At 42.3% G+C, this 16046-nt stretch overlaps 1 protein-coding gene across 1 annotated transcript; it reads right to left on the minus strand.

The window, feature by feature from the left end:
* Positions 1 to 2011: 2011 nt before the first annotated feature.
* Positions 2012 to 14372, minus strand: clns1a (chloride nucleotide-sensitive channel 1A). Its single transcript, XM_003225967.4, has 7 exons — positions 14177 to 14372; positions 10753 to 10889; positions 6978 to 7097; positions 6083 to 6193; positions 4535 to 4708; positions 3994 to 4078; positions 2012 to 2543 (listed from the first exon to the last, which is right to left on the minus strand). The coding sequence occupies exons 1-6, from the start codon at positions 14293 to 14295 to the stop codon at positions 4011 to 4013; spliced, it is 729 nt and encodes a 242-aa protein (XP_003226015.1). The 5' UTR covers positions 14296 to 14372; the 3' UTR covers positions 2012 to 2543; positions 3994 to 4010.
* Between the last annotated feature and the right edge of the window lie 1674 nt (positions 14373 to 16046).

Genomic DNA, 16046 nt, shown 5'->3' on the forward strand with positions numbered 1-16046 from the left:
CTCAAACTGCCAGTACAGATCATCTTCTGAAAACTGTTGAAAGGAAAATGTTTGCTCTGGAATAGATGTTAATTAAATACTGGCACAAGATATGTGGCACCAACCAACAAAGAAAAACTTTGCTAACTTCAATTGTGTTCTGGAATTTTGTGCAAAAACCACACAAAAAGGATTTTACTGATGCGCAAAATGTTGGCAGACCTTTGTGAAACCAATTAATGGTTATAAATTGTGCAGACTTCATTCCTGATGATCCCAGGAGGGTGTGTGTGTGTGTGTGTTCTGTTTGCAACTCATTCCATCAAATGAACAGAAAAAAGGATTATTAGGAGAAGTAAACTTTGTGTTGTCAAAGGATTTCATGGCCTGAATCACTGGGTTGCTGTGAGTTTTCCGGGCTGTATGGCCATGTTTCAGAAGCATTATCTCCTGATGTTTCACCCACATCTATGGCAAGAATCCACAGAGGTTGTTCAGGGCTGTTGGAGACAAGGCAAGTGAGGTTTATATATCTGTGGGAGAAACCAGGGTGGGAGAAAGAAGTGTCTGTTTGAGGCAAGTGTGAATGCTGCCATTGGCCACCTTGATTAGCACTGAATAGCTTTGCAGTTTCAAAGATTGGCTGATTCCTGCCTGGGGGAATCCTTTGTTAGGAGGTGATAGCTGGCCCTAATTGTTTCTTATCTGGAATTCCTCTTTTTCCTAGTGCTGTCCTGAATTTAGTTTTTTAATACTGGTAGCCAGATTTTATTCATTTTCATGGTTTCCTCTTTTCTGTTGAAATTGTCCACCTGCTTGTGGATTTCAATGGCTTCTCTGTGCAGTCTGACATGGTGGTGGTTAGAGTGGTCCAGCATTTGTGTGTTCTCAAATAATATGTTGTGTCCAGGTTGGTTCATCAAGTGCTCTGCTGTGGCTGACTTCTCTGCAGAGGCTTTCATGTTCCTTGATTCGTGTCTGGGCAATGCTGCTGCGTTTGGTGGTCCCTCTGTAGACTTGACGACAACTGCATGGTATACAGTAGACTCCTGCAGAGGTGAGAGGATGCCTTTTGTCCTTTGCTGAACCTAGCATTTGTTTGATTTTCTTAGTGGGTCTGTAGAAGGTTTGTAAGTTGTGCTTCTTCATTGGCTTCCCTATCCTCCCAACAAAGGAATCCCCCAGGCAGGAACTCCCAAAAAAGGATTCCCCCAGGCAGGAATCAGCCAGGCTTTGAAACAGCAAGGCCATTCAATGCTAATCAAGGTGGCCAATGACAACATTCACACTTGCCTCAAACAAAGTTCTTTCTTTCACCCTGGACCTTCCACAGATATATTAACTTCACTTGCCTAGTCTCCAACAGACTTCAACAACCTCTAAGGATGCCTGCCATAGATGTGGGCAAAACGTCAGGAGAGAATGCTTTTGGAACATGGCCATACAGCCCGGAAACTCACAGCAACCCAGAAGTAGACTTTGTTACTCCAGAATCAGTCATTAGGTTTGTTTTGTGTAGTAGTTTTAGTTCTGATTTGATTTTGTGCCACGTAAATGGTGCAGTTGGCCCCTTGTGCCTACAGATTCGACATACAGGGATTCAACTTCCATGGACTGAAAATATTTTTTACACCTATCCAAAGAGCAAAATCCCATCCAAACCAATTTTGCCAAGAAAAATCAGTGATAGTGTTGCCATAAACTGGAAAACAACTTCAAAGTACATAGCAATATCCTGTCATGGGAAGAATACTGCAAGCATGAAGTTGCATTTTCTTTCTTTATTACAGCTCTTCTGTGACACAGACTACAAAAGAGAAAGGAAACACTTCCCTTTCTTTGCCTCACAGGGTTCACCTCTTAGCTTATCAGTTGCAGAAAAAGCAAAGCAATGTTTGAATCGCCTCTCTCTCATTGCCTTAATCCCCAAATAACCAAACCCACTGAAAGCAAGACCTTGAATAGGAAAACCAAAGTTCCCTACAGCCACAGGGAAAAAAGTTCCCAACTCCATCAACAAAACGAAAAGCGGTTGGATACAAAAATTATATTTATTGAACCATTTTGTTTTTATTTGTAACAAAAACACAAGAAGATTCTTCTCCGTGGGGCAGCGCTGTCTTCCAACCCCACTAGAATTCTGGCAGAACAAGCACACAATGGATCAAAAATAGTACTTCTGTCTGCCTTTAGCAAAACCTACAATCACTTTCTTGTCCTAGATAGTAAGCTGTGGATTAAATGGGCACAAAAATAGGGAGGAATTCTAGACAATTAGAACTCTGTTCTAAATACAAGTGTATTCTTTACTCGCTAGCACTCCTGCAATGGCTTTCCAGTAATAAGCCATGATTAACTCAGTCAGATTGAACATATGATATATATATATATATGTCTGTGTAAAAAAAAGCAACTCCACAGCATCAAATCCATTTTACAAGCAGTATCTATAAAAGCATTGACAGACCTACATCTCTCGTGTTTTATACAGAAAGGATAATTCCTGCTGCAATGTCTTCTAGCTCCAAAGGCTTGGCCCAGTCTGGAAATGTCGAGAGGAGAATCTAAAAGAAAGAAGACACTGTGTTTTAGTTACAGGAACATCTGCTAATTTTACAGAAATGAAAGCCAGGCTCCTGCAATACACCAGGAGATCCATTGCCATGGTTTGCACTTTGCAGAGATAACTATTTCTTCTAATGGGCACTGGAGAACCCAAATTCCAAGAGCAGAAAGCTTATGAATTAGGCTAAGCTATGCAAATCTGTTTTTCTCTCTCCACATGTTGTTTGGTCTAACAAAGCTTTGTAATGCTTGGTAAGGAGTAGCCAAGAAGTTAGAAATTAGTAAAGGAGGTGTAGATTGGCTGAAATGGAAGAGAGAAAGAAACACGGTGAGGGATCAAGCGGGAGACATGTTGTTATGAATAACACACTACTTGCAGCGTGAGGCATTTCCGCCCCAGATTTTCTTGGCTGCACATCTAAATCTCAAGGCACAGTGCAGTAAAACCAATCAAATACATCTACTATAAATAATAAAAATATTATTTATTATTACATCAAATCTGCAGAGGGACCACCAAACGCAGCAGCATTGCCCAGACACAAATCAAGGAACATGAAAGGCACAGCAGAGCACTTGATGAACCAACCTGGACACAACATATTATTTGAGAACACAGAAATGCTGGACCACTCTAACAACACCATGTCAGACGACACAGAGAAGCCATTGAAATCCCCAAGCAGGTGGACAATTTCAACAGAAAAGTGGAAACCATGAAAATGAACAAAATCTGGCTACCAGTATTAAAAAAAACTAACATCAGGACAGCAAATAAAGAACAACACTAGGAAAACAGAGGAATTCCAGATAAGAAACAATCAGGGCCAGCTAACACCTCACAACAAAGAATTCCCCCACGCAGGAATCAGTCAGGCTTTGAAACTGCATGGCCATTCAATGCTAATCAAGGTGGCCAATGGCAACTTTCATAGTTGCCTCAAACAGACAAAGAGTTCTTTCTTCCAACCATGGACCTTCCACAGATATATAAACCTCACTTGCCTTGTTTCCAACAGATCTCACAATCTCTGAGGATGCCTGCCATAGATGTGGGCAAAACGTCAGGAGATAATGCTTCTGGAACATGGCCATACAGATCGGAAAACTCACAACCCAATAATATATATTTGTTTTAAATCTAAAATTATACAAAACAGTTTTAAAAAGTTTAAAAGGCAGATTAAAACTATGTACAGTATACCCTATGATTTGGTTCCACTGTGGATACCAAAACCTGTGGAAGTTCTATTATATAAAAAGATGTAGTCAAATTGCATCCCTTCTTTTAAAAAAATAGCAAAATCAAAGCTGGAATTTTGGGGTATTTTTGGAGGTGGGCAAATAAGCTAAACTCACAATTTTTCCTTCTTAAAAAAAGTTAGACAACTGAGGCAAATCAATCTGCCTGACAGAGAGAGAAGAGAAAATTAAGAGTGGGAGTCTTACAGCTGCTCATATCTTCCTCAGTGGTCAACATCTGCATCTTCAAACTGCCCAGCAACTGCTGGGGCTGTGTCCACCTCCATTCCATCTGAAAATAAACGGCAGCAATTAATGGAGAAATCTGGGGGCATGATATGATTTATAAATCAAATGGTGCCCTCTGCTGATGTGCATACAATGAAGTTATAGACAGGCCCAAAGAAGCTGCCATCTACCCCACTTTATCCAATTTGTGGTGATGTACAACACTCTGTCATAGATAGACTCAAATTGTAGAAAATGAAAGACTACTCTTTCTGGTTCCAGTCATGAATCTTGGTGGCAAAGTCAAATGATTTTCCCAGCAGAATACAAGGGAAGACAACTGGGGTTAAGAGTGCAGGACTCCTGTGAAGGTGGAAAAAATTAACCAAAATCTACAATTTTTTTAAACTTGAGAGAACATCTCTCTAGGAATGTCTAAACCATCCAGTATGACTCTATGGTGATATTCTGCTAGATTCAGGGAGAGGATGTGTGACATTCAGACTGAACGACAGTCTACCTTCGAAGTCTCTTGCTGAATCTTCTGTCCGAACCCCAGCCATGTGGTACTGAGTGCTTATAGACTGTGCCAGCATGCCTTCCAGTCTCTCCAAGGTGGCCTGGCCCTCAGCGGTTAAATGCGACAAGCCTTCCTCATACGTGTAGAACGAGGGGATGTCACCCTGGCCTATTTCTGTAAAAAAAAAAAACACAAAAAGCTTTCAGTCTGGGCTTGAAAAGGTTGCCTTTGAAGTACAACTTACACACAGAATACACACACTAAACGCTGCTTTGATATGATATTGTTATTCCCAAATATTACACAAATATCTACATTTGTGAAGGCTGAAAGGAGATCAACACAATTCAGGCACACCAATGTTACACTGCACTACTTGCCTTCCTCACGTATTCAATACATAAAGGGACAGGGTATTGACAAAAACTGGGAACAATTGAAAAGCAGAACTGTTTTTCAAATTGTAAATACATGAGTGAACACTAGATGGTGCCAAGTCAATTGAGAGAGGAGAAAAAAGGTACATCAAGCAGACTGAGATACTAAAAAAATCCAGCATGCAGAGTCAACAAGAGAAAAGAAAGAGGCATAAAGATGGAAAGTGCAGTTCATGGGTATAATTTGGATCAGTCAAAAGGGTAAGTTATTGAAGGTGAAAGGCAAAGAAAGCATGCACCTATACGGCTAGTGTTTTCCTCAAAACAAGAAATCTTGTTTAGTGTTAAATGTAGTAATGAGACAAAAGGCAAGTCTCAATTAAACCAAGAAGTGTAAAAAAAATCATTTATCAAGCCAATTCATTGGTGTAAGAGTTAACTTTAGACTCTAGTTCTAAATAAGGATCCTGACTCAGTAAAGAATATATGTGCTGTGAAGGCTCAGCTTAAGAGTTGGCTTATTAAGTCTGGCCAAGGACCCATTTTGCCTAGCATTCTGTTTCCAAGAACAGAAGTGAATGCAATAATCACATTCATTTGCCCACAGTATCTATTTTATTATTTCTTTATTTATTCTTATCCTTTCTTTTCTCCTGATACTGGGACTCTAGCTGCAGCAATATATTGATTCTGGACTCTAAGAGTCAATAGTGCAATGCTAAAACTGCTATACCATGGCAATGAATCCCATGTGTTTTGCCTAAGAAAACCCTATGAAATCCATGGGGCTCCCATAGGTGTATAATTGACCTGAGTCATATACAAAGACATATAAATATTTTAATCAACAAATCAATATAAGCTATAGTAAGCATGGGCAAACTTCGCCCCTCTGGGTGTTTTGCACTTCAACTCTCACAATTTCTAACAACCTACCGGCTGCTAGGAATTGTGGGAGTTGGAATCCAAAATCCCTGGAGGAACCATGTTTGTCCATGCCTGAGCTATAGCTACTCAAGGATAACCTAATTTGAAAAATAATTACTAGTCAAAAGCAAGAATTGTTTATATCAATTCTTCACCTTCAGACACATCACACACAGCCCCTAGCTATTGAGGGCCAAGGATAAATTGTTGGCAATTCAGGAAATGTACAAAAAGTACCACTAACCATGGGCCTCAACATCATATTCCTCGCCCTCGTAATCGTTGTCAGAATCCTCATCATCTGGGTCGGGGTGCAGGGCTTGACATTCGCACATGGCAGAGAACATAGCCTCCACTGAGAAAAACACAAAGCCTACCGTTAGTTCACCGGCTCATAATTAAAACAACCAAGAGAATGGCCAGATGAAGGGCATTTACCAGAGTCTGACCACTGATCTTAGGGGAGATGTAATTTTGCCAGGGCTTTAGCCTTCCTTGCCAAAAAAAAGTGCTGGTGCTTCACGAAATGGAAACTCCCATCATTCTGTATCATCGAACCATGACAGTTAAAGTGTTATCAAACTGCATTATTTTTACAGAGTCTAGTCTGATATTTCCAGAAGCAGTTCTCTACATGACTCCCTTCAGAGATACTAGACTTTTGAACAGACTCAAGCCAATAATACCAAGATGATAGGGAGACAAATCAGGAGTGCTTTCATTATGTATTCCTGCATGATTGGATTGAATAGCCCTTGTACTCTCTTCCAATTCTATGATGTTATGAAATGTGGATGAAGTGCAGGACTCAGACTTAACTCTGATAGTACAATCCCTCTTTATTTATGGTCCCTCAGCTAAGCTCCCACTAAGAAGAAACACAGCATCACCCAGAGACAAGTTCACCTTTGCAGGCTGCAGCTAAGCTTAGAGTGAATAGAGAAGACAGAAGGGTTGACAGAGGAATTCATTTTTCCTGCCTATGAAAGCAGTCCTAGAACCTTGTCCCCGCGGATCCCAGCTTCACTAAAACACCAGGGTCTGTCTCCATCCCTACTAATTTCATACAAGGTCAATCTTCAATTTAAACATATGTAATTTTTAAGAGTCAAGCTTGCAATCTGTCTTTTTCTACTTACAGGCCGATTTGTCGCTTGGTACAAATCTAAACTCGGAAATGGGCTCAAACTCATTGTCGCTATCTTCTTCTTCTTCCTCCTCCTCCTTGTCTTCCATGGGACCATCTTTTGATTCGTCAGCTAAGGAATCAAAAAGTTTACTGTTACATCAAATTCTCTAATAATTTACATCAGCAAAAGGGAATATGCAATCCAAGCACTTCACCTTTGACACCAGAATGCAAAAGTCCCCATAATTCCTTTAAAGAAGTAAAATATTAAATTTTTAGGGGATTTTGGCCCAGAAATTGTGGAGGAAGCTCCAAACACAGCATGAAAACAAAAAAACCACCCTCACTTCATGCACACAATCCCTCCACAACACCCTTATCCCCATTTTGGTTGCAGTCCTTCTCAAAATGCCATGAAGAGTGATGTCACTTCTAGCAACCATTTTGAGAGAAACTACAGATGAAAACAGAAATTGGACCCACTTACCCTTGATCTACACAAACATTTCACACAATGATGCAGGTCTCTGTTAGCCATAAGGTTTTAATTGAGAAATGTCACTCACATCACAGATAAAGAAAGACCTACTACACCAGAGGGATACGCGATCTGATTTTGCTGGCCATCAGCAGAACTAATCAGTGAAATATTATGAGGTAGTGTCACGACCCAGGCTGCAGAGCACCAATAACCATACACAGAGGCCAGAATCTATCTAATATCTTTATTGAAGGAATATATAAAGTTAATAAAAACAATTGTAGAAAATAGTTCAGAATTAGACCTTTCAGGAAAGGTCAGAATTAGTCCAAAAAAGCAATGTCCAATAAGAAATATTAAGGTCCAAAGTTGTAATCCAATAACCGAAACACTCACTTTGCCAGGCAAAGTGAGGGGAGATGACAAGGTCCTTTAGTCCATGAAACTTGAGCGAGGCTAGGAAATAACTTGATACTTGAAACAAGGCTTGAACGTGGAACAAGGTAACTAAGAACAAGAACAAGGTCCGTGGAATAACTTGATAAATCCGTGGAACAAGGCAAGGATTGATCCTGGGAAACAAGGCAAAGTCCGTAGGTAAACAAGGCTGGGAAGCAAGGCGAAGGCTGGATAGCAAGGCAAGGCTTGAGCAGGAGCGAGGCTTGAACCGGAGCGCGCTGTCCAGACACAACTCGCTCCGTAGGCTGACGAATTGACTCCGCGAAGTTACTACGCGGGTAAAACACCTAAATAGAGTCTAGCTTTCCCGCCGAAGCAGTTCTCTGGGAATCAGAACCGAAAGCTAACTCTGAGACCAGATGTGAGACTCCCCAAAGATTCTCACGAGAAGCAGTCTTAATTGGCCACATTCTTAGCTGCAATCCTCGCACTCCTGCGCGAAGCTGAATCCAAACTTCTCTGTTGTTTACAAAACTCCCGGCGCAAGAATACGGGAGAAGTAGGCTCTGGGCTTGTTTGACATACTTCTGGGAGACAACTTTCTTGCAGGTGCAAGGTTCCCAGATCTGCCTGGGAAAGATCTGGCTGAGAGGAATCCAGTTCAGACTGGGAAGGTAAAAAACCCAAGTTTTCATCTTCATCAGGAATTACAATGTCCTGAGCAGGACTACAAGGCCCATGGGTCATCACAGGTAGAGTAATTCATCCAGGATACCAGGAATACCAAAACAATAAGGCCTACAACTCTCAGAAATCCAAGCCAGTTTACCAGCTGTTAGGATTTCTGGTAGTTGAAGGCCAAAACATCTGGGGACCCAAAAGTTGAGAACCACTGCTTTAGGGATTTAAAGGCTGAAACCAGCACTTTGAATTGTGCTTGGCAGCAGACTGGCAGCCAGTGGAGATGACACAAGGGGGTTGTGTGCTCCCTGAACATTGCTGCGGTGAGCAACCTGGCTGCCACCCGGTGGACTACTTAAAGTTTCTGAAAAGTCTTCAAAAGCAACCCCATGTAGAGTACGTTGCATTAGTCTAAACGAGATGTGACGAGAGCATAGACAACTGTAGCCAAGACTGGTTTCTCAAGATACAGGTGCAGCTGGCACACAAATTTTAATTGTATGAATGCTCCCCTGGCCACCGCCGAAACCTAGGGTTCCAGGCTCAGTGATGAGTCCAGGAGAATTCCCAAGCTGCGCACCTGCATCTTCAGGGGGAGTGTAACCCTGTCCAGCACAGGTTGTAACCTTATACCCTGCTCAGCCTTGCGACTTATGAGGAAGTACCTCTGTCATGTTTGGATTCCATTTCAATTTGTTTGCCCTCATCTAGACCATCACAGCTGCCAAGCATGGGTTCAGAACCTGAACAGCCTCCTTGGCAGCAGGTGGAAAGGAGTAATAGAGCTGAACATCATCTGCATACAAATGGCATCTAACTCCAAAACTCCGGATGATCTCTCACAGTGGCTTAATGTAGATGTTAAACAACATGGGGGACAAGACTGAATCCTGCGGGACCCCACAGGCCAATGGTTGCGGGGCCGAGCAGGTGTCCCTCAACAACACTTTCTGGGAGCAGTCATCCAGGAAGGGCTGGAGCCACTGCAAAACAGTGCCTCCAAGCCCCATTCCAGCGAGGCGTCCCAGAAGGCGTGGTCTGTGGTACCGAAGGCCATTGAGAGGTCCAAGAGAACCACCAAGGACACACTCCCCCTGTCAATTTCCTGGCATAGATAATCCACCAAGGAGACCAAGGCTGTTTCAGTTCAATGACAGGGCTTAAAGCCAGACTGCAACGGATCTAGATAACCAGTTTCTTCCAAGAACACAAGGAGCTGCAAGGCCACCACACGTTCCAGGACTCTGCCCAAAAGAGGAGATTGGAAACTGGACATAAGTTGTTCAATTAAGTGGGGTCCAATGATGGGCCCGCTGGAATCTTGCCTTCTTGTAAGGAGGCACTGACCACCATCTTCACCCACTCTGCCAAATCCCCTCTGGCTTCCTTTATCAGCATGTGGTTGCCCTAGTTTCTCTAAGGATCTTGTCCACATCCTCGAGCTCCACCAATTGAATTGATCCATTAAAACTGGACAAGCAGGTGTTCTTCAGAGACTGCCGTTAACATGGTATCCAAGTCAGAATGGAACAGAGCAACTTTATCCACAAAGAACCGAGCAAATGTTTCACAGCGAGCTGCTGAATGGTCAAGGACCCGAACTTGAGGGACAGGATTTAACAGTCCTCTGACCACTCAAAACAGCTCTGCTGGACGGTTCCTCACGGATGCAATGTTAGCCACAATGAGAGATTTCCTTGCAGCCTCTACTGCCTCAGCATATGGCCTTAAGTAGGCACTTAGTCGTGTTCAATCTGACTGCGAGTTAAATGCCACACGCACTCTAGTTCCCTCGTTTCATTGCTGCCTGCTCCTCGTTGAGCCAAGGAGCTGCTTTAGCTCTGCTGTGCTAGAAATAAACTTTATTTCTAAACCCCTCTCCCCAAGAGGACTCAGGTTCTAGAAATAAAATGACAAACATTCAATGCCATGTATAGATATAGGGACTCAAGATAGCTAACAACTGACATGGGTTATTTTTCCAACTGTCCATTCCATCCCATAAAGTTGATTTCATTCAGCACGAGGCACATAGGGCTACATTCATTATATCCTCACACCAATCTTGCACGTGAGGCAACACAGACATCTTAGGACAACCATTCACTTCAGCACATGATGAAGCTGGGAGCCTAGTGTCTTCCCGATTCCAGACTCCCTCATGGCCATCAAGGAATTTCACTCAGGTTTACCTCGTTTTGAGACTGCAAATAAGACTCCATACCTTCGAACTTGCCGTTTACCATGACGTACAAGTGCTCCCATGGGTAGGCAGCCAGATCCCTGGAGATGGCATGTAAACTTATGGTGGGGTAGTCCAACGAGAATCCAAGGCCTGATGCCTCTATCCATGACAGACGGCTGGAGGGACAAAGACCAAAACTCAGTGACAACAGAAGCTTCAGGTTCATGCAAACACCTTGAAACCAAACTCAACTATTTACCCACTTGTCCAGGGTCATGTTGGAAGTGAAGAAGCATCAACACTTGTATACAGAGCAGGCATGGGCAACCTTCAGCCCTCCAGGTGTTTTGGATTTCAACTCCCACAGTTCTTAACAACCAGTGGACTGTTAGGAATTGAGGAACTTGAAGTCCAAAACACCTGCAGGGCTGAAGTTTGCTCATGCCTGCTCTACAGTATGTTTTTCCCAGATTTTACCACAGTTATTCTGTAGTTCAAACCTTAGGAAGACAACAGATTAGAGAAAGCTGGCCAAGAGCAATTTTTACTTAAAACTGGAAGGTGGATTTGTCTGGGCTTTGTGAAAAATACATTTCTCTCCAAGACAACCAAATTATCCAGTGAAAGATGTTTTGTGCATTTATATATTACCAAAGAATTTACTCATTTTTGAAAGTAAATTTCAATTTCTTTTTTACAAAAATGTTGTAATGTAGGGTAATCAATCTTAAGTCACAGGGAGAATAGAAAAGAAATAAACATCTGGATACAACTGTTTTATTTTCTTCTGTGCTAAAATTATACTTTAAAGAGTAAAATAATCTTTGCACAAGCCTACTGCGACCCAGTGGTCATTTTATCTTCAAGGGCACTGCAGTTGCACTTTAAGTTTGGTGCTATAGAGGGATGGATTTTTTCTGGGACTAAATGCAATGAATCCTGATCCTGTCCTCTGGAGAATTAGCTCTCCCTCCTAATTAGGTTTCATCTGCAAACCTGATAAGGACGTCCTCTAAACCTTCATCCAAGTCATTAATAAAAATGTTGAAGAGAACTGGGCCCGGGACCGACCCCTCTTCATGGCACCCCAATTGGCATTTCTTTCCAGGATGCAGATGGAGAGAAGCACTTTTTGGATTGTCACTTAGCCAGTTATAGATCCACCTAACAATAGTGTTGTCTATTCCACACTGGACTAGTTTGCTTGCAAGAAGATCATGGGGGATTTTGTCAAAGGAAGGCCTGACTGAAATCAAGATATGCTCCATTCAGCTAACCTGTCCGAATGTATCTCCCTCTATAAGCCATCTCAGAGTTTGAGATCGTCTGGGGAGGCCTTGCTCTCGGTCCCGCCTTCCTCACAGGCGAGATTGGCGGGGACGAGAGACAGGGCCTGATGAGTGGTGGCCTCTCGGCTATGGGATTCCTTCCCCAGGAATATTAGATCAGCCCCTTCCCTCCCGATCTTCCATAAACGACTGAAAACATGGCTTTATGACCAAGCCTTTGGAAAATTGGTGCAACAGACATACAGTAAAGTCTCGCTTATCCAACCTTCATTCATCCAACGTTCTGTATTATCCAACACAGTCTGCCTCCCACCCAGATCCACAGCTGTTTCTCTAGGCAGCAATTCTATCTTTATTTGTAGTCAATGTTTCATTAGTCAATGTTTTCAATACATTGCTATATTTTGGTGCTAAATTACTAAATACAGTAATTACTACATAACATTACCATGTATTAAACTGCCTTTTCTGTTGGTTTGTTGTAAAAAAAATGATGTTTTGGTGCATAATTTGTAAAATCATAACGTAATGATTTACAGGAGTTGTACTTGACCTACATCCAGAGAGCACTGTTAACACAACCAACGATGGATCTGGACCAAACTTGCCATGGATAATGGGACTTACAGTACGTTCACTGATACTGGGACTCCCACCAACAATGGACTGGGCCTAAACTTGGCACAGAGAAGATCCATGACCAACTGAACATATTGGGGCTATTAAGAAATTACAGGGAAGGCAGGCATGTGCAAAAACGCAAGGCAATGAAATTCAGGAATAGGGTAAAGTGCTGAGGATTAGGGCACTAAATGGTTAAAACTGGCTGGTAATGAAAACAGACCTACAGTTCGAATGCATGTTGGAACATCCAAGTCTTCAAATTTTTGCAGAATGTGGCCAGGGTAGGTGCTAACCTAATAGTTCATTTGCACCCAGAAAGCACTGAACTCAGATGACGTCAGATCTGGATCAAACTTGGCTCACAGATCCAACATGGCCAACTGTGCATACAGCCCTGGTTTGGAAATGAATGATCTCGTATCTGGGATTTGTAGTTCACCCTTATCCAGAGAGTCCTGGACCCAGTCGACGACGGATCTGGACCAAACTTGGCACACAGACCCAACATGGCCAACTGTGCATACAGCCCTGGTTTGGAAATGAATGACCTCGTATCTGGGATTTGTAGTTCACCCTTATCCAGAGAGTCCTGGACCCAGTCGACGACGGATCTGGACCAAACTTGGCACACAGACCCAACATGGCCAACTGTGCATACAGCCCTGGTTTGGAAATGAATGACCTCGTATCTGGGATTTGTAGTTCACCCTTATCCAGAGAGTCCTGGACCCAGTCGACGACGGATCTGGACCAAACTTGGCACACAGACCCAACATGACCAACTGTGCATACAGCCCTGGTTTGGAAATGAATGACCTCGTATCTGGGATTTGTAGTTCACCCTTATACAGAGAGCCCTGAACCCAGCCGACGACAGATCTGGACCAAACTTGGCACACAGACCCAACATGGCCAACTGCGAATACTGGCAGGGCTTGGAGGTGATTGCCCTGGGAATCTGGGAATTATAGTTCACCATATCTAGAGCCCCAGATGGCGTAGTGGACTAAGTGACTTGAAGGTTGGGTTGCTGACCTGAAAGCTGCCAGGTTCGAATCCCACCCGGGGAGAGTGCGGATGAGCTCCCTCTATCAGCTCCAGCTCCATGACATGAGAGAAGCCTCCCATAAGGATGGTAAAAACATCAAAACATCCGGGCGTCCCCTGGGCAACGTGCTTGCAGACGGCCAATTCTCTCACTCCAGAAGCGACTCAAGTTGCTCCTGACACGGGGGAAAAAAGGTTCACCCTTATCCAGACAGCACTGAACCCAGCCAACGACAGATCTGGACCAAACTTCTGTGATAGTACTTAATACCCCAAAACAAACAATGCCTTCTTCTAATAAACAGGCTAGTAAAAAAATAAAATCCACAGCATCGACTACCCCCACCAAGTTTGTAATTCCATCGAAAAAACAGATAAGATGAGCCTGGCAGGGCTTGTTCTTGAGAATTGCTTGAATGGTGGTGCTCAACACAGGAGATAGGGATGTTGTTCCAAGTGAGGCCTAACCAAAGTGCCTGGCTCCAACCCCGCGCCCGCCTCACCTCTCGGCCACGAAGAGAGTCCCGCTGCCCAGGCGGCGCCCTCCTAGCACGGCCTCGGTCTCGGCCTGCCGCAGCCGGACCCCTTCGCTCGGCTCCGGGAGGCGCCTCAGGAAACTCATGGCTGCCCGAGGGAGGGGACGAAACACGTAGGCCCAAACCGGAAACGCGCGGAACCGGAAGCAGCGCGCTTTCTCGCCTCTCTCAACAAAGCCCCTCTCTGCGTCGCCTTCCCTCGCCACAACGCCGTGACGTCACATCCCGCTGAGGGTTTCGGACTTCGTCTCCCATAAGGCCTTGCCATCACAACTAAGGCAGTGGGATTCTGGGAGTTGGAGTTCGGAACTATCTTAACCGGAGGGAGAAAGGCGGCCATGTTGGATGTTCGTCTGAAACGACGAAGGCCTTGAGAAGGGAGATTGTTTCCAGGCCCAGGTAGAAGCCAAGGCAGGCCTCGGCCAACTTGGGCCCTCCAGATGAGGCTGAGGGGGAAAATGAAAGGGGCCTGAGGCTGTCAGGAACTCTGGGAGTTAAAGTCCAAAACATCTGGAGGGCCCAAGTTGGCCCAGGTCTGAGCCAAGGCCTTTCTGAATAAGGCTTGTATCTTAATAAATAATATAAACGTAGAATGTAAATAATAATATTTTGTCCAGCATAAGAGAAGAAACACATTGTTTTGTTTCTTCTGCCTGCTGAAAGGAACTGTATTAATGATAATAATAAATTGTAAAATATAAATTATAAAATACAATAAAAAATATTGAATATAATAATAAATTATAAAATATAATAATAGTAAATTATAATCTTATTATTATTTTTATTATTATAGTATTAGTTTGTCCAGCATTAAGAATAGTAAACATATCTGTTCTTTTCCTTGCAGGAAGGAACTGCATTAATGACAATAAAAATAAATTAAATATAATAAATTATAACAACAAAATTTAAAATATAATAAAATAAATTAAAATTGTATAATAATAAATTATAATTACAACATTTTGGTTTTTTCCTGCAGGAAACAACTGCATTAATAATAATAGTAGTAATGATAATAATAACAAAAATATAAAATATATTATAAAAGTGTAATTATAAAATATAATAATAATACACTGTTTTGTCCAGGATAAGAATAGTAAACATGTTTGTTCCTTTCCTGCAGGAAGAAACTGCATTAATAATAATAAAATTATAATGTATAATAAAAAAGCTTTTGTTCGGGACAATAAATACTGGTATTTTTGTTCTTCTGCATGGAATAATTGCTCTTTATGACGAAATTTAAATGTTATTGTCCTATTTAAATAATTCTGTTTCTCCTATGACTGTTTTTCTTAAATCTGATGACCCTAAAGCTTTATTAAATTGGCCATTTTGGTTATATATAATCCATGAATCATCAATGAAAGGTCACAATGCCTCAGAACAGCTCACACTTAATCTCAATCAGATATCGCTATGTGCTTCTTAGTTCTTGCAAGTACATGGTTCTTTTACCATTGATTATCCTCATTGAATATCCTTCCATTACTCTTTGCTCAAGTCTGATTTCTTTTAAAATTGGATATTTAAAAGTACAATTACAGAGAAAAAAGAGAGGGAAGTACATCAGACATGAATATGGGCTAAGCATTAAGGCACCTAAGCATAAAGATTGAGCATCCTTTATCCAGAATTATTAAATAGTCTGAAATGCAAAATTGTCCACATGGCTGGTTGTGATAGTGGCACTTTTTGCTGTCTGATGGTTCAATGTAGACAAACTTTGTTTCATGCAAAAAAAGTATTATTTTAAACATCTATAAAAGTCAAAAGTCTGTATGTATTTATGTTGGTTTGTACCACAAAGGCTCCTCCATGGCCTGAT

The sequence above is a fragment of the Anolis carolinensis genome, chromosome 3 (genome assembly GCF_035594765.1).
Source record: "Anolis carolinensis isolate JA03-04 chromosome 3, rAnoCar3.1.pri, whole genome shotgun sequence".
Taxonomy (NCBI): domain Eukaryota; kingdom Metazoa; phylum Chordata; class Lepidosauria; order Squamata; family Dactyloidae; genus Anolis; species Anolis carolinensis.

Excerpts from the sequence above, each read along its gene's own strand:
- clns1a (XM_003225967.4), bottom strand. The coding sequence starts at position 14,295 with ATGAGTTTCCTGAGGCGCCTCCCGGAGCCGAGCGAAGGGGTCCGGCTG. Across the intron at positions 4,709-6,082 it reads ATATGATGTTGAGGCCCATG|AAATAGGCCAGGGTGACATC; the intron begins GTTAGTGGTACT and ends TTTTTTTTACAG. Across the intron at positions 4,079-4,534 it reads TTCAGCAAGAGACTTCGAAG|ATGGAATGGAGGTGGACACA; the intron begins GTAGACTGTCGT and ends GTTTATTTTCAG.